At 44.0% G+C, this 21,814-nt stretch overlaps 1 protein-coding gene across 7 annotated transcripts in view; it reads left to right on the forward strand.

The window, feature by feature from the left end:
• LOC115637977 (histo-blood group ABO system transferase 1-like) overlaps positions 1-4,254 on the forward strand; it is a 60,873-nt gene extending 56,619 nt beyond the window's left edge. For all 7 annotated transcript variants that reach the window (XM_030539571.1, XM_030539574.1, XM_030539572.1 and 4 more), the window contains 4 exons: positions 270-308; positions 1,004-1,039; positions 1,890-2,024; positions 3,270-4,254. In XM_030539571.1, the coding sequence (XP_030395431.1) occupies positions 270-308; positions 1,004-1,039; positions 1,890-2,024; positions 3,270-3,954 (895 nt within the window). In that variant the 3' untranslated portion in view covers positions 3,955-4,254. The remainder of the gene's footprint in view (positions 1-269; positions 309-1,003; positions 1,040-1,889; positions 2,025-3,269) is intronic.
• Positions 4,255-21,814: the final 17,560 nt, after the last annotated feature.

A 21,814-nucleotide genomic window follows, 5' to 3' on the forward strand; every position in this document is an offset into this window, starting at 1 on the left:
GTCCGGAGAAAATAATACAAAAAGAATAATAATAAGAAGAATTATAATAAGTAACTAAAAACAGTTCATGGTCCTTTTAAAAGTGTCTAGAGGTCCAGTGCTTGCCTGCAGTCTGCCTATTGACTATGGCTGGGCTAGAACCCCAGTCAGTGCAAATCACATGGATGTTGATGGATTGGTACTGATTCACACCAGCCAAGGATCTGTTCCATTATTTCTGTGATGCTAAGAGAGCAATGAAACATCTCTGGTTTCCTTCTCTTTCCTAGACAAACTGACTTGAATGAGACCTTCTCAGTGCTTCCACGGTAAGGATGGGCTGCCCTCTGTTCATAATATATAACAAAATAAAGAGCTGAGACTGTGGTCATAGCAAACAAAGCAATGAAGATCGAAGCAGGTGTAGCGTAGTGTTGTTATGTAGAAAATTTCCCCCTGACACACTCTGTTCCCAGTCCCACAAAATTTAGGAGTGACCGTTGGGCCATTTATCTCTGTCAACGTTTACAGCCCTGAAGCCTTATGCTAAATCCTGAAGGCAATGTCTCACAGGATACAGGTAAGGTAAAGTATCAGTGTCTTACAGGATACAGTCCTGTGGGTTCCTTACATTACATCTAAATAAAATAAATGCTAAAGGTAGCTCTATGGGCTGCACAGGCGATAAATATATAGAAAGACAGAGTCTAGGTAAGGTCTTGATAATGTGGAAGGTGATTCTTCCCTGAGATCTTCTACTGTCTCCATACCCACTGATCATGTTTATGGTGATTTTGCAGGTTGGGCCATAGAGATGAAGAACGTCTCTTTAACCAGTACCTTAAAAGGAAATTACTCCCAGAATTGGTCTATGTAGAATACAACTCTATCATACTCATTTTTTCTAGTGCCCGTTATATGGTATAGATGCCCATTTCTCATTTATTCTTCTGGCCATTATAGAAGGTTAAAGATACTACATACATACAGTTATATCCCAGTAATTCATATCTTCTTTCAACAGAATGTCATATCCACAGCCATTTGTGGACAAGCCTCAGTAAGTCTCCCCTTCTCACATTTTGTTTTAAATTGGATAAATATTAAAAAAAAAAATTAAACAGGAAAAAAAACATGATAGTTATATGTAGACCACATTATTGCTCAGCAGTTACAGGAATGAGAACCACTCTAAGAACCTACAGAATTAGCCCTGCAAGCATAATAAATTGCATAAAGAAGTCTCAAAATTATTTCAGTTCGATTTTTGACAACTGCCAGTTTGTTTAACTGACTTTTTTTTCAGTAGAACACACCATTAAGTGCAAAAGATTTATTTTCACTTACAGGAGGATATTTTTAGGGAGAAAAATACAACCTTTTTTGTCATTTTACATTTTAGAATTTTATCTGGCTTCTCATGCAAATCATTTAACATTTCCACTTGTCACAATGAATAAAAAAAAATTCATTTCATTTGGATTTTCAAGGGGTGCTATGCAGTCAAACCCCTGTGTTTTAACATGACTCAAATGTCTCACTCCCCTCTGGTCCTTTGTAAATTCCAGCCACTGTGAACATTAACCAAGATTTCTGAGTGACAGAATATCCTGAAATGGAATTGTGAATATGTTTGTGTGAAAAGTCATGAAATTTGTCGTTATTTGCTCCCTGCTACATCATGTGCTCAGATCGATAGGAGAAGAATATGTACAACTTGGGTTGGTTGGTAGATAGATACAATTGTCACTTATGGATAAGTTGCTCCATAATTGCCCAAAAGAGGGACACTTGCACCTTATCCTGAAGAGTCTAATGCTGGCCAATGATAGAGAGGGGATATCTGGCCCTTTAGACCCCAGTCTGATTCAGTCTGGCCGTTACTGAGTTTTCTCTCTCATTTCATGCAGGAGAACTGATGTCTTGCTCGTGTCCCCGTGGCTGGCTCCCATCGTATGGGAAGGCACCTTCAACAGAGACATCCTGAATGCCCAGTACAGACAAAAAAATTTTGTTGTTGGGGTGGCCACATTTGCGGTTAAAAAGTACGACTTCCCTTACACAGTCCAAGACCTGTGACACTACGCTTAGTTGTGCTGCACCATAGAGTGTGATAGATGTCCTTGAAAGGCTCCCTGTAATGCTCCTAGCCCCATTCCACCACACACTGAGGCCTTGTCTACACTACATGGCTAAATCGGCACCACTGTGATCGATGCAGCGGTATTGACATCTGTAATCCACGTCAATGAGAGGCGGAAGCTATGTCGACTTAAGTTACAGTACTTACTTAACTAAGATCCATTTATAGTGTTAGTGTAGACCAGGCCTATGGCTGCGGTGTGCGGAAAGCCGTTAAAGCACAGCGACAACTGAGATTCTGGAACTTAGCTCCACCCACCCCTTGTCACACAGCACCAGTCTCACTAACCCATCTCAACAGGCCGTAGGGCCACAAAAGAAAATATCTGGAATGTTTAAGCCCTAAGATAAGATTGTTAAACGGGGGATCCTGTGTGCAGTAACTCAGCTCCTACTATGAAAGGAACTAGAGGCCTATATTTAAAACTGAATATTTTTTAAAGCTGGGGATTTCAACAAGGCCTTAACAGCCAGATTTTTAAAGGTATTTAGGCACCTAACTTCAATTGATTTCAGTGGGAGTTGGGGCCTAAATAACTTTGAAGGCCGGGGCCTAAGGGAATTAAGAAGCGGCCAAATCAAATTGCAAGTAAACTATTATTATCATGGCCACCTAGGTGCCCCACTCAAGAACCAGAAATCCAGTTGCATCAGGATACTCCCTCTGGGCTGTGAGAGACCCCTTAGTTCATGTCCCCTCTCTGCTTCAGGAGACGAAGAAGAAGAAGGTATTTGAACAGAGATCTGCCATCTCTCTGGTGCATGCCTGAACCACTGGGCTGTGGGACATTCTGATGTAGAGTGCCCTCAATCTATCATGTTGTAGCTGTTCCATTGCAGATTAAATAATTAGTCACTGAGCCAGAGAGAGCAAGCATGAGAATGTGGACTCATTCCCAGGGGATGTTGTGAAGGCCAGAACTATAACAGGGTTCAAAAAAGAAAATGATAAATTCATGGAGGATAGGTCCATCAATGGCTATTAGCCAGGATGTGCAGGGATTCAGCCCCATTCTCTGAGTGTCCTTAGCCTCTGATTGCAAGAAACTGAGCATGGTTGATGGGATGGATCACTCAATGATTTCCTGTTCCATTCATTCCACACTGATAACTCATTTCATTCACTGTTGCACTCATTTTCCTTTCAGATACGTCCGGTTCATAGAAGGGTTTCTTGGCTCCGCCAACAAATTCTTCCTCTCTGGGCACAGGGTTAACTTCTATCTCTTCACTGACCACCCAGAGAAAGTCCCATCCATTAATCTGGCCCCTGAGAAGCGTCTCTTCATCATCCCTGTCCAGAACTACTCACGGTGGCAAGACATCTCCATGAACCGCATGGACATCATCAGCAACCACATCCACAGCCACTGGCGATACGAAGTAGACTACCTTTACTCCATGGACATTGATGTCCAGATGTTTGAGCACATTGGGGTGGAGATCATCGATACACTTGTGGGGACCATCAGCTCCTGGCAATACACCAAGCCCCGGGATAGCAACTCCTATGAGCGGCATCCGGAGTCACGAGCCGCCATCCCCCATGGGGAAGGAGATTTCTACTATGCAGCCAGCTTCTACGGAGGGAGCGTGTCTGAAGTCTACAAGTTGACCACAGCTTGCTTCAAAGGGGTCACAGAGGACAGAGCCAATGGCATCGAAGCCAAGTGGCACGAGGAAAGCCACCTGAATAAATACTTACTGTATCACAAGCCCACACGCCTGCTGTCCCCGGAGTACTACTGGGATGAGGAACTGATCAGACCTCGCATCATCAGGGTTAAGAGATTGTCATCAGTGCGCAAAGATCTGCAAGAAGTCAGGTTCTGAAGGAAGGAAGAGAAAGAGAAAGGGATGGATGGATGGATGCTGTGACAGATATGGCAATCACTCCTGCAATACCCTTGAAAAAACCTCATTGAATTAAGTTTAAGTATCTTTAATGTATGGCTCAAATTTGTTGAATAACAGGCTCAATTGTAATTACTTAAGCAAAGAATACCAATCAGAGATTAGTGCAGCACTATACAGAATATTGAAAGAAATAGATACTGGGGCTAACAATTAATCACAGTTAACTCTCACAATTAACTCAAAAAAATTAAACGCAATTTAAAAAATTAATCATGATTAATCACAATTTTAATCACACTGTTAAACAATAGAATATCAACTGAATTTTATTAAATATTTTTGGATGTTTTTCTTCATTTTCAAATATATTGATTTCAATTACAACACAGACTACAAAGTGTATAGTGCTCACTTCATCATTTTTACCATGAAAATATTTGTAATAAAAATAATAATATAAACAAAATAATATTTTTCAATTCACCTCAACAAGTACCATAATGCAATCTCTCTATCGTGAAAATGGAACTTACAAATGTAGATTTTTTTTTGTTACATAACTGCACTCAAAAACAAAACAGTGTAAAACTTTAGAGCCTACAAGTCCTCTTAGTCCTACTTCTTGTTCAGCCAATTGCTAAGATATACAAGTTTGTTTACATTTACGGGAGATAATATTGCCTGCTACTTATTTACAGTGTCATCAGAAAGTGAGAATAGGAGTTCGCATGGCACTTTTGTAGCCAGTATTGCAAGGTATTTCCTGCCAGAAATGGTAAGGATTCATATGTCCCTTCATGCTTGGGCCATCATTCCAGAGGACATGCTTCCATGCTGATGACACTCATTAAAATAAATGAGTTAATTAAATTTTTGACTGAACTCCTTAGGGGAGAATAGTATGTTTCCTGCTCTGTTTTACCCACATTCTGCCATATATTTCATGTTGTAACAGTTTTGGTGTTGATCCAGCACATACTCGTTTTGAGAACACTTTCACTGCAAATTTGACAAAACACAAAAAGGTACCAATGTGAGATTTCTAAAGATAGCTACTGCACTTGACCCAAGGTTTTGAGAGTTTGAAGTGCCTTCCAAAATCTGAGGGGGATGAGGTGTGGAGCATGCTTTCAGAAGTCTTAAAAGAACAACACTCCGATACAGAAACTACAGAACCCAAACCACCAAAAAAGAAAATCAACCTTCTGCCAGTGGCATGTGACTCACATGATGAAAGTGAACATGTGTCAATCCACACTGATTTGGATCATTATCGAGCAGAACCCATCATCAGCATCAGCTTTACAGTGGTCTAACCTCAATCATTTCACTGCAGGAACTCCTGATTTATTCCGAGAGCACTTGTGGCACCTTACAGACTAACAAATGTATTTCAGCATGAGCTTTCATGAGCTACAGCTCACTTCTTCGGATGCATAGAATGGAACACACAGACAGGAGATATTTATACATACAGAGAACATGAAAAGGTGGAAGTATGCATACCAACAGGAAGAGTCTAATCAATTGAGATGAGCTATCGTCAGCAGGAGAAAAAAAACTTTTGAAGTGATAATTAAGATGACCCATAAAAGGTGTGAAGAGAACTTAACATAGGGAAATAGATTCAATTAGTGTAATGACCCAACCATTCCCAGTCTCTGTTTAGGCCTGAGTTAATTGTATCTAATTTGCATATTAATTCAAGTTCAGCAGTTTCTCTTTGGAGTCTGTTTTTGAAGTTTTTTTGTTGCAAAATTGCCACCTTCAAGTCTGTCACTGAGTGGTTAGAGAGGTTGAAGTGTTTTCCCACTGGTTTTTGAATGTTATGATTCCTGATGTCAGGTTTGTGTCCATTTATTCTTTTGCGCAGAGACTGTCCGGTTTGGCCAATGTACATGGCAGAGGGGCATTGCTGACACATGATGGCATATATCACGTTGCTAGATGTGCAGGTGAATGAGCCCCTGATGGCGTGGCTAATGTGATTAGGTCCTGTGATGGTGTCACTTGAATAGATATGTGGACAGAGCTGGCATCGGGCTTTATTGCAAGGATAGGTTCCTGGGTTAGTGTTTATGTTGTATGGTGTCTAGTTGCTGGTGAGTATTTGCTTCAGGTTGGGAGGCTGTCTATAAGCGAGGACTGGCCTGTCTCCCAAGATCTGTGAGAGTGAGGGATCATCTTTAAGGATAGGTTGTAGATCTTTGATGATGCGCTGGAGAGGTTTTAATTGGGGGCTGTAGGTGATGGCTAGTGGCGTTCTGTTATTTTCTTTGTTGGGTCTGTCCTGTAGTAGGTGGCTTCTGGGTACTCTCCTGGCTCTGTCAATCTGTTTTTTCACTTCAGCAGGTGGGTATTGTAGTTTTAAGAATGCTTGATAGAGATCTTGCAGGTGTTTCTCTCTGTCTGAGGGATTGGAGCAAATACGGTTGTATCTTAGAGTCTGGCTGTAGACAATGGATCGTGTGGTGTGTCCTGGATGGAAGATGGAAGCATGTAAGTAAGTATAGCAGTCAGTGGGTTTCCAGTATAGGGTGGTGTTTATGTGACCATCGCTTATTAGCAGAGTAGTGTCTAGAAAATGGAACGCTTGTGTGGATTGGTCTAGGCTGAGGTTGATGGTGGGATGGAAATCGTTAAAATCATGGTGGAATTCCTCTAGGGCTTCTTTTCCATGAGTCCAGATGATGATGTCATCAATGTAGCGCAAGTAGAGTAAGGGCATTAGAGAACGAGAGCTAAGGAAGCGTTGTTCTAAGTCAGCCATAAAGATGTTGGCACACTACGGGGCCATGCGGGTACCCATAGCAGTGCCACTGACTTGAAGGTATATATTGTCTCCAAATGTGAAATAGTTGTGGGTGAGGACAAAGTCACGAAGTTCAGCCGTCAGGTTAGCCATGATATTATCGGGGATACTATTCCTGATGGCTTGTAACATAAGAACATAAGAACGGCCATACTGGGTCAGACCAAAGGTCCATCTAGCCCAGTATCTGTCTACTGATAGTGGCCAATGCCAGGTGCCCCAGAGGGAGTGAAGCTAACAGGCAATGATCAAGTGATCTCTCTCCTGCCATCCATCTCCATCCTCTGGTGAACAGAGGCTAGGGACACCATTCTGTAGTCCATCTTTGTGCGGAATGTTGGTATAGAGGGCTTCCACATCCATAGTGGCCAAGATGGTGTTTTCTGGAAGATCACCGAGGGGTTGTAGTTTCCTCAGGAAGTCAGTGGTGTCTTGAAGATAGCTGGGAGTGCTGGTGGCATAGGTCCTGAGGAGAGAGTCCACATAGCCAGACAGTCCTGCTGTTAAGATGCCAATGCTTGAGATGATGGGGCATCCAGGATTTCCAGGTTTATGGATCTTGGGTAGCAAATAGAATACATCTGGTCGGGTTTCTAGGCATGTGTCTGTACAGATCTGTTCCTGTGCTTTGTCAGGGAGTTTTTTGAGCAGATGGTGTAGTTTCTTTTGGTAATCATCACTGGGATCAGAGGGTAATGGCCTGTAGAATGTGGAGTTAGAGAGCTGCCTAGCAGCCTCTTGTTCATATTCCGACCTATTCATGATGACAACAGCACCTCCTTTGTCAGCCTTTTTGATTATGATGTCAGAGTTGTTTTTGAGGCTGTTGATGGCATTGTGTTCAGCACAGCTTGGATTATGGGGCAAGTGATACTGCTTTTCCACAATTTCATCCCGTGCACGTTGATGGAAGCAATCTATGTAGAAGTCCAGTCTGTTGTTTCGACCCTCAGGAGGAGTCCATGCAGAATCCTTTTTATTATAGCATTGGTAGGAAGGATTCTGTGGGTTAGTATGTTGTTCAGAGATGTGTTGGAAGTATTCTTTGAGTCGGAGACGGCGAAAGTAGGATTCTAGGTCACCGCAGAACTGTATCATGTTCGTGGGTCTGGAAGGACAAAAGGAGAGGCCCCGAGATAGGACAGATTCTTCTGCTAGACTAAGAGAATAGCTGGAAAGATTAACACTATTGTTGGGTGGGTTGAGGGAGCTCCTTGTGCCATGTAGCAGTTTAGACAGTTTAGTGTCCTTTTTCTTTTGTAGAGAAGCAAAGTGTATGTTGTAAACGGCTTGTCTAGTTTTTGTAAAGTCCATCCATGAGGAAGTTTGTGTAGAAGGTTGATTTTTCATGAGAGTATCTAGTTTTGAGAGTTCAGTCTTAATCTTCCCGTTTGCTGTATAGGATGTTGATCAGGTGGTTTCGCAGTTTCTTTGAGAGTGTGTGGCACAATCTGTTAGCATAGTCTGTGTGATGTGTAGATTGTAATGGATTTTTTACTTTTAGTCCTTTTGGTATGATGTCCATCTGTTTGCATTTGGAAAGGAAGATGATGTCTGTCTGTATCTGTACGAGTTTTTTCATGAAGTTGATGGATTTCCACTCCATACGGCTAAATGCAGTGCCTTGCATAATGACAGGTTTCAGAGTAGCAGCCGTGTTAGTCTGTATCCCAAAAAGAACAGGAGTACTTGTGGCCCCTTAGAGACTAACAAATTTATTTCAGCATGAGCTTTCGTGGGCTACAGCTCACTTCTTCGGATGCATAGAATGGAACACACAGACAGGAAATATTTATAAATGTCCGGGGATTGGTCCTGCTTTGAGCAGGGGGTTGGACTAGATGACCTCCTGAGGGCCCTTCTGTAATGATGCTGGTTCTGACTGGACCCAACTGAGAGTGCCAAGTCAGGATAAATTGCTTAGAACAGGGCAGTTACAGCCCAAGGCTGGGGTTTTTCCACCTCTAAGGTAAACCACACCAGCCAAACAAAGAGGACTTTGGTCTCACCCCACTGGCTAACCACAAGTCACACAAGCAATTCCCATCGACACTCCAGTTTCCCAGTATCATTCCAGTGCCACTCATCATGAGGATGAATGGTTATGAAAACCAACACCCCAGTAAAAGAAAAAAGGTTCTCTCAATCCCAAAGAACCAAGCCCCAGATCCAGGTCAATATACAGAACAGATCTTACCCACAAATCACACTGTTGCCAATCCCTTTGAATCTAAAATCTAAAGATTTATACATAAAAGGAAAAAGATATAGATGAGAGCTAGAACTGGTTAAATAGAATTAATTACATGCAGTAATGGCAAAGTTCTTGGTTCAGGCTTGTAGCAGTGATGAAATAAACTGCAGGTTTAAATCAAGTCTCTGGAGTACATCCCCCACTGGGATGGATCATTCAGTCCTTTGTTCAGAGCTTCAGTTTGTAGCAAAGTCCCTCCAGAGGTAAGAAGCAGGATTGAAGACAATATGGAGATGAGGCATCAGCCTTTTATAGTCTTTTCCAGGTGTAAGAACACTTCTTTGTTCTTACTGTGGAAAATTACAGCAAAATGAAGTCTGGAGTCACATGGGCAAGTTCCTGCATACTTTGCTGAGTTACAAGGCGTATTTGCCTTCTCTCCATGGGTCAGTTGTGTAGCTGATGGTCCTTAATGGGCCATCAAGCAGGCTAGGCAGAACTGACCCCAGCTTGTCTGGGATGTTACCCAGAAGCATAGCATAAGTTTGAAGTGCAGACAGTATAGAGCCAATATTCATAACTTCAACTACAAAAATGCTACACACATATAGACACCATAATTATAACCAGCAAACCATAACCTTGTCTTAGACACCTCATTTGACCCCCTTTATACAAGATTCAGTGCCACTACAGGATTTGGTTGCAACTATGTTCTATATGGTCCCAGATTATGTCAATAACATCACACCTTCTAACCCTCATAGTCTAGGTTTTCTATGTAGGGTTAGACTTGCATGTCTTATTTTCTTTTGCTTGATAATTCACTTTGTTCTCTCTGTAAGCACCTGGAACCACTTAAATCCCACTTTCTGTATTTAATAAAATCACTTTTTACTTATTAATTAAACCCAAGAGATGCGCCGTGTATAAGCTGTATACAGGGTAAAACAGGTTTATTTGGGTTTGCACCCCATTGGGAGCTGGGGAGCTGGTTGTTAGACAGGAACACTTCTGTGAGCTCTTTTCAGTTAAGGCTGCAGCTTTTGGAGGGACGTAGTTCAGACCTGGGTCGGGGATTGTAGCAGGCTAGCAGGTCTGGCTCAAACCAGGTAGGGCACTGAACCCCCCCGCTGGCAGGGAAAGTGGGCTTTGGGGTAATCTCAGCACAGCAGGTGGCAGTTCAAGGGGTTTTCTGTGATCCAACCCATAACATTGTTCTCTTCTTACTTTACCTGTGAAGGGTTAACAAGCCCACAGGTAAAAGGAAGGGAGTGGGCACCTGACCAAAAGAGCCAGTGGGAAGGCTATAACTTTTTAAAATTGGGGGAAAAAACTTCCCTTTGTCTCTCTGTTGTTCGTTAGAAGAAGAAGCAGGTTGACCCAGAGGCGGGTATGAGTAAGGGCTTCTTTATTGTGATACTTGTTCCCCTGAATCCAATTGTCCAGTAAGCCCTGATTTAGTTACAGCACATTCTTGTACATGCCTACATCCATTCCAACACCCTCAAAACCCAGGCATTTTACCTTGAAAATATATTTATTTGCCACAAATCTCCCTAGTCAGCAGTTTTTAGGAGAGGTAGGAAGGGGCCATAAGCCAGGACTTGATTATGTAGCTGGGAAAGGAAGGGAGGAGGAGATAACACTGCTTTACCCAAAAGGTATTCTATAGATCAGAGGTGAGCAAACTGTGGCCCATGGGCCACATCCGGCCCGTGGGACCCTCCTGCCCGGCCCCTGAGCTCCTGGCCCGGGAGGCTAGCCCCCGGCTCCCCACCTGCTGTTCCCCTACCCCTGCTGCCTCATCTCACTGTGCCGCCGGCACAATGCTCTGGGCGGCGGGGCTGCTAGCTCTTGCCAGGCAGCACAGCTGCAGAGCCATGGCCTGACCTGGTGCTCTGTGCTGCGTGGCAGCATGGCTGGCTCCAGATGAGCAGCACAGCTGCCTGTCCTGGTGCTCTGGGTGGCGCAGCTGTAGTGCCGCCAGCCACCAGTGCTTCAGGCAGCGCGGTAAGGGGGCATGGAGCAGTGGAGGTTGGATAGAAGGCAGGGGAGTTTGGGGTGGGAGTGTGGATAGAGGTCAGGAAGGTCAGAGGGTGCGGAACGGGGGTTGAATGGGGCAGAGGTTCCAGGGAAGCAGTCAGGAAGGGGGGAGCAGCAGGGGGCAGTGATGGACGGGGGCATCCGGAGGCGGTCAGGTGACAGGGAGATGTAGATGGGGCAGAAGTCCCAGCAGGACCCTCAGGGGGCAAGAAGCGCAAAGGGGAACTTATTTATTAAACAAAGAACTACAGCCTTCTTATGCCTTTGTCCCCTAATGTCATGTCAGCACATTAGCAGCTTCCCGGGTCTCTACTTAACCCACACATATCCCAACACTCCCCCACTCTCTTCAAAGAAGGCTCCAGGCCCCTCTCCTTCTTGCACACTGAATGGCAGGGCATTCGGGCTGGAGGCCCTGGCTCCAGCTAGCCTGATACCATGGTCCCCTAATCATGCTACAAGGAGAGAGAGAAGGTAGGTCATAAAAAGGGATAAGCCAGTGAATTTACAAATATGGCTTCCCAGGAGAGGCTAAGGCAACACATAATTTTAAATCATAGAATCATAGAATATCAGGGTTGGAACGGACCTCAGGAGGTCATCTAGTCCAACCCCTTGCTCAAAGCAGGACCAACACCAACTAAATCATCCCAGCCAGGGCTTTGTCAAGTCTGACCTTAAAAAGCTCTAAGGTAGGAGATTCCACCACCTCCTTCGGTAACCCATTCCAGTGCTTCACCACCTTTCTATGAAAAAGTTTTTCCTAATGTGCAACCTAAACTTCCCCCCACTGCAACTTGATACCATTACTCCATGTTCTGACATCAGGTACCACTGAGAACAGTCTAGATCCATCCTCTTTGGAAACCCCTTTCAGGTAGTTGAAAGCAGCTATCAAATCCCGCCCTCCCCATTCTTTTCTTCTGTAGACTTTTCTTCTTTTCTTCTGTATCCGCTCCTCATAAGTCATGTGCTCCAGCCCCCTAATCATTTTTGTTGACCTCTGCTGGCCTCCTTCCAGTTTTCTCACATCCTTCTTGTAGTGTGGGGCCCAAAACTAGACACAATACTCCAGATGAGGCCTCACCAATGTCAACTAGAGGGGAATGATCACGTCCCTCGATCTGCTGGCAATGCCCCTACTTATACAGCCCAAAATGCCCTTAGCCTTCTTGGCAACAAGGGCACACTGTTGACTTATATCCAGCTTCTCGTCCACTGTAACCCCTAGGTCTTTTTCTGCAGAACTGCTTCCTAGCCATTCGGTCCCTAGTCTGTAAGAGTGAATGGGATTCTTCCATCCTAAGTGCAGGACTCTGCACTTGTCCCTGTTGAACCTCATCAGGTTTCTATTGGCCCAGTTCTCTAATTTGTCTAGGTCCCTCCGTATCCTATCCCTACCCTCAAGCGCATCTACCACTCCTCCCAGTTTAGTGTCATCTGCAAACCTGATGAGAGTGCAGTCCACGCCATCCTCCAGATGATTAATGAAGATATTGGACAAAACCGGCCCCAGGACCGACCCTTGGGGCACTCTGCTTGAAACCGGCTGCCAACTAGACATGGAGCCGTTGATCACTACCTGTTGAGCCCGACGATCTAGCCAGCTTTCTATCCACCTTATAGTCCAATCATCCTGCCCATACTTCTTTAACTTGCTGGCAAGAATACTATGGGAGACAGTATCAAAAGCTTTGTTAAAGTCAAGGAATAGCACATCCACTGCTTTCCCCTCATCCACAGAGCCACTTATCTCCTCATAGAAGGCAATTAGGTTAGTCAGGCATGACTTGCCCTTGGTGAATCCGTGCTGACTGTTCCTGATCATTTACCTCTCCTTGAAGTGCTTCAGAATTGATTCCTTGAGGACCTGCTCCATGATTTTTCCAGGGACTGAGGTGAGGCTGACTGGCCTGTAGTTCCCCGGATCCTCCTTCTTCCCTTTTTTAAAGATGGGCACTACACTAGCCTTTTTCCAGTCATCCAGGACCTCTCCCGATCGCCATGAATTTTCAAAGATAATGGCCAATGGTTCTGCAATCACATTTGCCAACTTCTTTAGCACCCTCTGATGCAGCGCATCCTGCCCCATGGACTTGTGTTTGTCCGGTTTTTCTAAATAGTCTGGAACCACTTCTTTCTCCACAGAGGGCTGGCCACCTCCTTGCCATGCTTTGCTGCCCCATGCAATAGTCTGGGAGCTGATCTTGTTTGTGAAGACAGAGGCAAAAAAAGCATTGAGTACATTAGGTTTTTCCACATCCTCTGTCACTAGGTTGCCTCCCTCATTCAGTAATGGGTCCACACTTTCCTTGACTTTCTTCTTGTTGCTAACATACCTGAAGAAATCCTTCTTGTTACTCTTAACATCTCTTGCTAGCTGCAACTCCAAGTGTGATTTGGCCTTCCTGAGTTCACTCCTGCATGCCTGAGCAACATTTTTATACTGCTCCATGGTCATTTGTCCAGTCTTCCACTTCTTGTAAACTTCTTTTTTGTGTTTAAGATCAGCAAGAATTTCACTGTTAAGCCAAGCTGGTCGTCTGCCATATTTACTATTTCTTTCTACACATTGAGATGGTTTGTTCCTGCAACCTCAATAAGGATTCTTTAAAACACAGCCAGCTCTCCTGGACTCCTTTCCCCCTCATGTTATTTTCCCAGGGGATCCTGCCCATCTGTTTCCTGAAGGAGTCAAAATCTGCTTTTCTGAAGTCCAGGGTCCGTATTCTGCTGCTCTCATTTCTTCCTTGCATCAGGATCCTGAACTCGACCATCTCATGGTCACTGCCTCCCAGGTTCCCATCCACTTTTGCTTCCCCTACTAACTCTTCTCTGTTTGTGAGCAGCAGGTCAAGAAGAGCTCTGCCCCTAGTAGTTTCCTCCAGCACTTGCACCAGGACATTGTCCCCTACGCTTTGCAAAAGCTTCCTGGATTGTCTGTGCACCACTGTATTGCTCTCCCAGCAGATATCAGGGTGATTAAAGTCTCCCATGAGAACCAGGGCCTGCGATCTAGTAACTTCTGCTAGATGCCAGAAGAAAGCCTCATCCACCTCGTCCCCCTGGTCTGGTGGTCTATAGCAGACTCCTACCATGACATCACCCTTGTTCTCACACTTCTAAACTTAATCCAGAGACTGTCAGGTTTTTCTGCTGTTTCATACCGGAGCTCTGAGCAGTCATACTGCTCTCTTACATACAATGCAATTCCCCCACCTTTTCTGCCCTGCCTGTTCTTCCTGAACAGTTTATATCCATCCGTGACCGTACTCCAGTCATGTGAGTTATCCTACCAAGTCTCTGTTATTCCAATCACATCATAGTTCCTTGACTGTGCCAGGACTTCCAGTTCTCCCTGCTTGTTTCCCAGGCTTCTTGCATTTGTGTATAGGCACTTAAGATAACTCGCTGATTGTCCCCCTTTCTCAGTCTGAGACTGGAGTCCTCCCCTCTTGCACTCTCCTGCTCGTGCTTCCTCACGGTATCCCATTTCCCCACTTACTTCAGGGCTTTGGTCTCCTTCCCCCAATGAACCTAGTTTAAAGCCCTCCTCACTAGGTTAGCCAGCCTGCTTGCAAAGATGTTTTTCCCTCTCTTCGTGAAGTGGAGCCCATCTCTGCCTAGCAGTCTTTCTTCTTGGAACACCATCCCATGGTCGAAGAATCCAAAGCCTTCTCTCCGACACCACCTGCGTAGCCATTCGTTGACTTCCACAATTCGACAATTTCTACCCAGGCCTTTTCCCTGCGCAGGGAGGATGGACGAGAACACCACTTGCGCCTCAAGCTCCTTTATCCTTCTTCCCAAAGCCACGTAGTCTGCAGTGATCCGCTCAAGGTCATTCTTGGCAGTATCATTAGTGCCCACGTGGAGAAGCAGGAATGGGTAGCGATCCAAGGGCTTGATGAGTCTTGGCAGTCTCTCCGTCACATCATGAATCCTAGCGCCTGGCAAGCAGCAGACCTCTCCGTTTTCTCGGTCAAGGTGGCAGATAGATGACTCAGTCCCCCTGAGGAGGGAGTCCCCAACCACCACCACCCTCCTCCTCCTCTTGGGAGCGGTGGTTGTGGAACCCCCATCCCTAGGACAGTGCATCTCATGCCTTCCAATCAGTGGAGTCTCCTTCTGCTCCCTTCTCTCAGATGTATCATCTACTCCACTCTCCGCATTAGTATCTGTGGAGAGAACATGAAAATGGTTGCTCATCTGTATCTCCATTGCTGGTACATGGACACTCCTCTTTCTTCTTCTGGAGGTCACATGCTGCCAAATTTCTTCACCGTCTCTCTCTCCCCTCTGCACAGCCTGCTCCGATTCTTCAGAATGTTGTGCCCGTAGAAGCATATCCTGACGTCTGTCCAGGAAATCTTCATTTTCTCTTATGCAATGCAGGGTCGATACTTGTTGCTACAGACCTCAAAACTTCTCTTCCAATATGGAGACCAGCTTGCACTTTGTACAGACAAAGTCGCTTCTGTCCTGTGGAAGAAAGACAAAGATGGCATGCTTGGCTAGAATGCTCACCTTCCATTATTTCTTCCTTCTTAGAGCTTCCTCAGCTGTTGCAGCAACTCACAGAAGCCCACGGGATGAAAGCCTCAGTGGGCTCTCCCCAGGCGAACTCCCAGGCAAACTCCCTCTGTTAGCCTCCGCTGTTCGCCACTCAGCTGGTTCACTGCTGACTGCCTTTTTATAACAGTCAGGCCCTATCATGGTATAAACCTCCACTCTGAACCTTAACGTCCAAAAGATGGGGTACCAGCATGAATTCCTCTAAGCTCAATTACCAGCTTAGAACCTGTAGCGCTACCACCAACCAGGAATTCCAGTGCCTGGTACACTCTGGTCCTCCCAAAACCTTGCCCAGGGACCCCCAAGACCCAGTACCTCTGGATCTTAACACAAGGAAAGTAAACCCTTTCCCTCACCATTGCCTCTCCCAGGCTTCCCCTCCCTGGGTTACCCAGGAAGATCACTGTGATTCAAACTCCTTGAATTTTAAAACAGAGAGGAAAATTCACCTTACCCCCTTCCTTCTCTTTCCCCCTCCCAGACTCTCCCTGAGAGAGAAAGTAATCCTAACACAGAGAGAAATTAACTTTTCTCTCTCCCTTCTCTCCTTTCTCCCCACCAATTCCCTGGTGAAGCCAGACCCCGTCCCCTGGGGTCTCACACCAGAATAAAAAAACAATCAGGTTCTTAAACAAGAAAAGCTTTTAATTAAAGAAAGAAAAAACAGTAAAAATTATCTTTGTAAATTTAAGATGGAATATATTACAGGGTCTTTCAGCTATAGACACTGGGAATTCCCTCCCAGCCTAAGTATACAATACAAATTAAAACCCTTTCAGCAAAATACGAATTTGAACTCCTTCCAGCCAAATACACATTTGCAAATAAAGAAAACAACATAAGCCTAACTCGCCTTATCTACCTAGTACTTACTATTCTGAGCACATAAGAGCCTGTTTCAGAGAGATTGGAGAGAAACCTGGTTGCACGTCTGGTCACTCTCAGAACCCAGAGAGAACAACCAAACACTAACAGCACACACAAAAAACTTCCCTCCCTCAAGATCTGAAAGTATCCTGTCCCCTGATTGGTCCTCTGGTCAGGTGACAGCCAGGCTCACTGATCTTGTTAACCCTTTACAGGCAAAAGAGACATGAAGTACTTCTGTTCTATTAACCCTTAACTATCTGTTTATGACAGGCCCATTCAAGGCCCACCTGGAACAAAGCTCTCCCAATTCACACTTTTCAAACAAACAATCAAACCCACTGACAAACTGACAAACTGTCCCCTGCAACAGTCACTCAGATACTCACCAACACAGCCCCCCTAATGCAGCACTTAGCGTACCTCATCTCAGACAGATCCCAGACAAACTCCCTCTGTTAGCCTCTGCTGTTCACTGCTCAAGTATGATACCTCATGAGTAGGATTAATATTACCATTAATAAGAATAACATTTCTACAACATGAGGAATACAACCAAGAAGTGAATGAGTGCCCATTAGGCCTGTTTGAAGGGCATAGGCAACATCAGTCCAAGCACAATTACCAGGCAGTTTAGTAGCCAGTTGGGAGGCATTCATTCCTCCAAGGGCTTTGGCTTCCAAAATCAGCATTCAGCGATGCTCAACCTGGAGCTTCTGGAGTAGCTGTATCATATGGTCCCAGTTCATTCAGGTGGGTTCTGGTACCACCATAGTCCACTTAGTAGGTATTGTTTGGTGTCCAGTTACATTAAGCTGATGCATAGCTTGTATAAGGATCTGGTAAGTGGAGTTTCCCAGCTGTAAGGAAAAGTTTCCTGGTTCCAATCCCACACCCTCCAGAACCGGATCATTAAGCATGGTCGATCCCTTCCAGCAAATTTTATTTCCCTCTTTCATCCAGTGCTGAGGGGGTACCAGTGCTGAACATTGCAGGGGTGGTGGTTCCTGTGGCCAATGCTTTCAAGTATTTCCCTATTCCACCCACACAAGACCCATTTGTGGATAGTATACCTCAGATCCCATTAGAAACTGTGGGTCATTATTTGTTGTTACTACTTGGCACCCATCCCCGAACCCCAGCTGTAAAAGGGTGGCTGAGGTCCATTCTTCTTCAACCACTCCCCTGACAATACGGGTACACTGGCTTAGTGTACAGTTCCCCAAAATTGTTTGCTAGGTGGCTCTAAAGGACCCATATACCTTTAATTGATTTACCACATTGGTCCCCTCCAACACAGATGGCCATAACCCCCGGCAGGCATCCTTCAAGAGGTATTCAAGATGATTGGTGAGCGTTTGTTGAACCTGGTTACATGCCTCTCCCCACAAAACAATTTTTACATTGTTTACTAATTTATTTATAAGAGATTTTGTAATATTCTTGAGGGCTAGAATAACATTTCCTAATAAATGGCCTGTTGAGATAAGCTCAAAACCCTGTAATAATTTCCCCCATTCAGTAGCTCCAGGGCACGTCCCAAGCATTGGATTCAAGCCACTGAGTCAGCTTCCTGCAATGAGTTCCAGCCTTCCCAGAGGTAGTTTGTGAGGGCTCGCCATTTTCCGATGTTTTTGCTTAATTCCCATCCATTCAATTCAAACAAGTTTGAAATTACCCATAGCAGTTTTTCTTTACCTACTTTGGTTAATTAAAAACAGTTAGCAAATGTAGTATTGAGATATAAGTCAGTGGAGGACAGAGTAATAGTCATTTGTAAACCAGATGGATTAAGAACCACAGGTCTCCAGATGGGGGTAGACCACTATGGGGATGGGTGTGTCACAGACAATTTGGAGGGAGGTGGAGGAGTAGGTAGTGGAAGAGGTTTAATTAAGGTACATTTTCTCTTGCTCACGAAAGGGGCAGCACAATATGTCTAAAAGGGGGTGTCGTGCCTGAAGAATTTACAATATACACCAAAATACCATAATGACAAGACAAACACAAAACACACAACACAATCTTCGTTGCGGTAGTAGACCCATGGTGTTCTGGGTTGTTCTTCCACTGGCACTAGCTTGCCCACAGTATCTGAAAAACAAAATAAACAATTCCCAGCCCCTTGGTGGGGACAGATTATTGCTTAAAAATACTCCTTTCTTTTTTACAAATTCTTTTGCTGACTGCAGGAAAACTAAAGAATGACTTTTATACTTTCCTTGTTTTGTTTTCTAGGCAGGCTAGGTTTTTATCCTTAAAGGGAAAGGGTGAATTATTCCACTGTTCATTTATGAAATTCATGAAGTTGTGTACAAAGAAAAAACTGAGGTACAACAGACCCGGTTTATTTATTATTTGTAGGTTTGGGGGTTTTTTGTGTTGCCATTTATGGGCAGTTCTTTCCTTCCCCTATCAGTTAGGTCATTTGCATTCCCACAGATGCTTTTGGGCTTGTTCTTAGACCCAAAGCTATTAGCAGCTCAGAGACTTTGTTTTAAAAGGGACACAATTCACTTTTCCCAAAGTTCTGATTACTTTTGACTTTTAACTCTTGCTTTTAAAACATGCAGCCATTTGAGAAAGAAAATACCACCTATTGTGGCTCCTTTTGGAGCCCTAATAGGATTTTAATTACATTGCATGTTTTGTTTGCATTTTTTTTTTTACTCCTTCTACAATATACACTGCACATATTTTGGGAAAATGCATGCCCCCTCCACAGTTCAACTATAGAACATTATATTAGTCACATCAACTTTTACACAAGGTGTAACTTCCTCTCCTGGGCTAGTTCTCATGTACCCCCACCAAAGCGACAGTTTGCTCACCCAGAGCTACCCGTATTTTTAACATTACTTCCTTACACATTTTATCCTTGCCTTTTCTTCAGAAGCACACTGTTCTTTAACTTTTTGTTTTTCTTCGGCAGTTTTTAGCTACTATTTATTACTCCCCCCAAAAAAATCCAGAATTTTTTCCTATTCTTCCAGTTCTGGCTGCCCCAGCCAGGAACACATTCTTTGGTTCTTATTTTAAAAGATACTTTATAAAAAACATGGAAGTACCCAAAGGGTTAAATGCTAAATACCAAAGCCGCATTACACTGTTTGCCTGTGTGTAGCACAAGGATCTGTCAGTGTTGCAACTTTAAATGAGAGATTGAAATGGAACTTTAGCATTATTGGGGGGGGGTTATTAAAAAAAATTATTTTAAACCTACAAACAGGATTTTATAAACCACGAGTGTTGGTTTTGGTCCTTACAACCTTACATAATTACACACAACACACACACACACACACTTTTTTTGCTTAACACCCCTTGCACTGCTTTTATTATTTTTTATATAACTGTACCCTGATTACATTTCCATTTTGTACAACTAGAAACAGTCAAGTTAAGTTCCAATACAAACCTCTGACTTTTTTTAGTGATTTTGATTAGCTTGTTTAATAGTCAAATAATATAGATCAGAGTATCTGGCTGCTTGCTACCTGCAGCAGTCCTTTACAGACCATTTCTGGGGGAAAAGGGCCCATTTTCCCCTCAGAATAGCTATAAAGGCTCCTGGGGTCAAAAACACAGTGGTGGTAGTAGCCATCTGACCCCCTTCTCTAATTTTTAACTACCAGAATTCCACCCAATGTGACTGTACAGAGTTACACATAGATTTACATAACTGGGTTTTATTTGTAAAGTACAAATTTCCTTTTTATAACACGACAACTGTTAGCAGCATTTTTACAACTCCCAACCATTTATTTTTCTTTAAACTTCCCCTAAACTTTGTAGTAGTCTTTTTTTTTTTTACAAAGCTACTTGTAGCTATTTACTTACTTTAAATTATTTACTGGTTCATTTAATTCTTTATGGTGGTATATTTTGCTTGTAACAAACTTAGCCACCCAGTACAATTCCTGCAAAGCAGCAGCCTTCCCTGTGCCTCCCTTACCTTGACATTGTTTAAAAAGGCAGTAAAACGTATCCCTATGGTCACCCGTGGACCTTTTCCTTTATTAATTATTATTATTATTATTATTATTATAATAAATGCAGCAGACTTCTGTCATGCTTTGTCCAAACAAACTTCTCGCTAAGTATCCAAAGTACGGTTCACTAAAACTTCAGAAAACCAAAAGGGTGGGGGCGGGGGAAAGGGTGGAGGAGGAAGAAGAGGTGGAAAGAAAGCAGTTAACCCTGTTAGGCTTGTTTAAAGTACAGGCTACCAGCAGCCAATTAAGTATACTGAGAAAAAGAAGGAAAGAATATAGTTAGCTCTGAGCTAAGAGCTGGGCTTTCTAGGTTGAAACAGTTGGAAGCCTCACCCCTAGGTTCTCATTCTGCCTCTGGGAGGGGAATGGGCTCTTTTACAAGCTCCTGCAAACCCTGCCGGTATTTCACTCCCCCAGGACCAAGTCTCAGCTCATTTTTTTAAGGTAGTTTGTTAACTCTGCTTTTGACTTTAAATCCTGTTGTACTAAATTATTTTTAACTCCCCCTAACTCTGATTTAGACCCCTTCAGCAGCCCTTGCTGAAGCAGCACTCCACTTGAAAGGTTACAGGCAGCCTATGAGAAGGCATGGGGCGGGGTAAATAGGGGCTGGGGAACAAGAATTTTGCTTTAAGGCGTCGACTTGACCCTTCTGGGCCAGGTTCTTTAACTTAAGATGATTAAAATCGTTCATAGATTTTTAGCTAAAACCTGACAGACCCTCACAGGGAGTCTGCAACAAAACAGCCTTTTTCTTATGCTGGGAGCACCTGGATGCCAGGGCAGCTTCCACGCTCCCCTGGATGGATGGATGGATGGATGGATGGATGGATGGATGGCCAACCCTGACAATCCCCAGGGGGTGGGCTGCATAAGGACCCCACCCCCTATTTCCCTACTGGTTTATTAATAAACTTCCAGAAGCACTTGGCTGCCAGGGAAGCTTCCACCTACCCTTGGATGGCCAATCCTGACAATCTCCAGAGGGAGCCACATGAGGACTCACACACACACCAGTTTATTAATAAACTTCTTAACTGGGGTTGCAGTAAAGGGCCCGTTCAAGTTCAATTTACTCATTAAATCCATAGCGAGATGTGGTGATCGGGCACGACTCTCCCCTGCGATCCTGTTCATGACGCCAGATGTTAGAAGAAAGAGAAGGTTGACCCAGAGGCGGATATGAGTACAGGCTTCTTTATTGCGATACTTGTTCCCCTGGACCCAATTGTCCAGTAATCCCCAATTTAGTTACAGCACATTCTTTTTGTTTGTTAGTATGTACACGCCTACATCCATTCCAACACCCCCAAAACCTTTATTAAGTCATTTAAAACACCCATTTTT

This window comes from Gopherus evgoodei, chromosome 21, assembly GCF_007399415.2.
Source record: "Gopherus evgoodei ecotype Sinaloan lineage chromosome 21, rGopEvg1_v1.p, whole genome shotgun sequence".
In the NCBI taxonomy this organism is placed as follows: domain Eukaryota; kingdom Metazoa; phylum Chordata; order Testudines; family Testudinidae; genus Gopherus; species Gopherus evgoodei.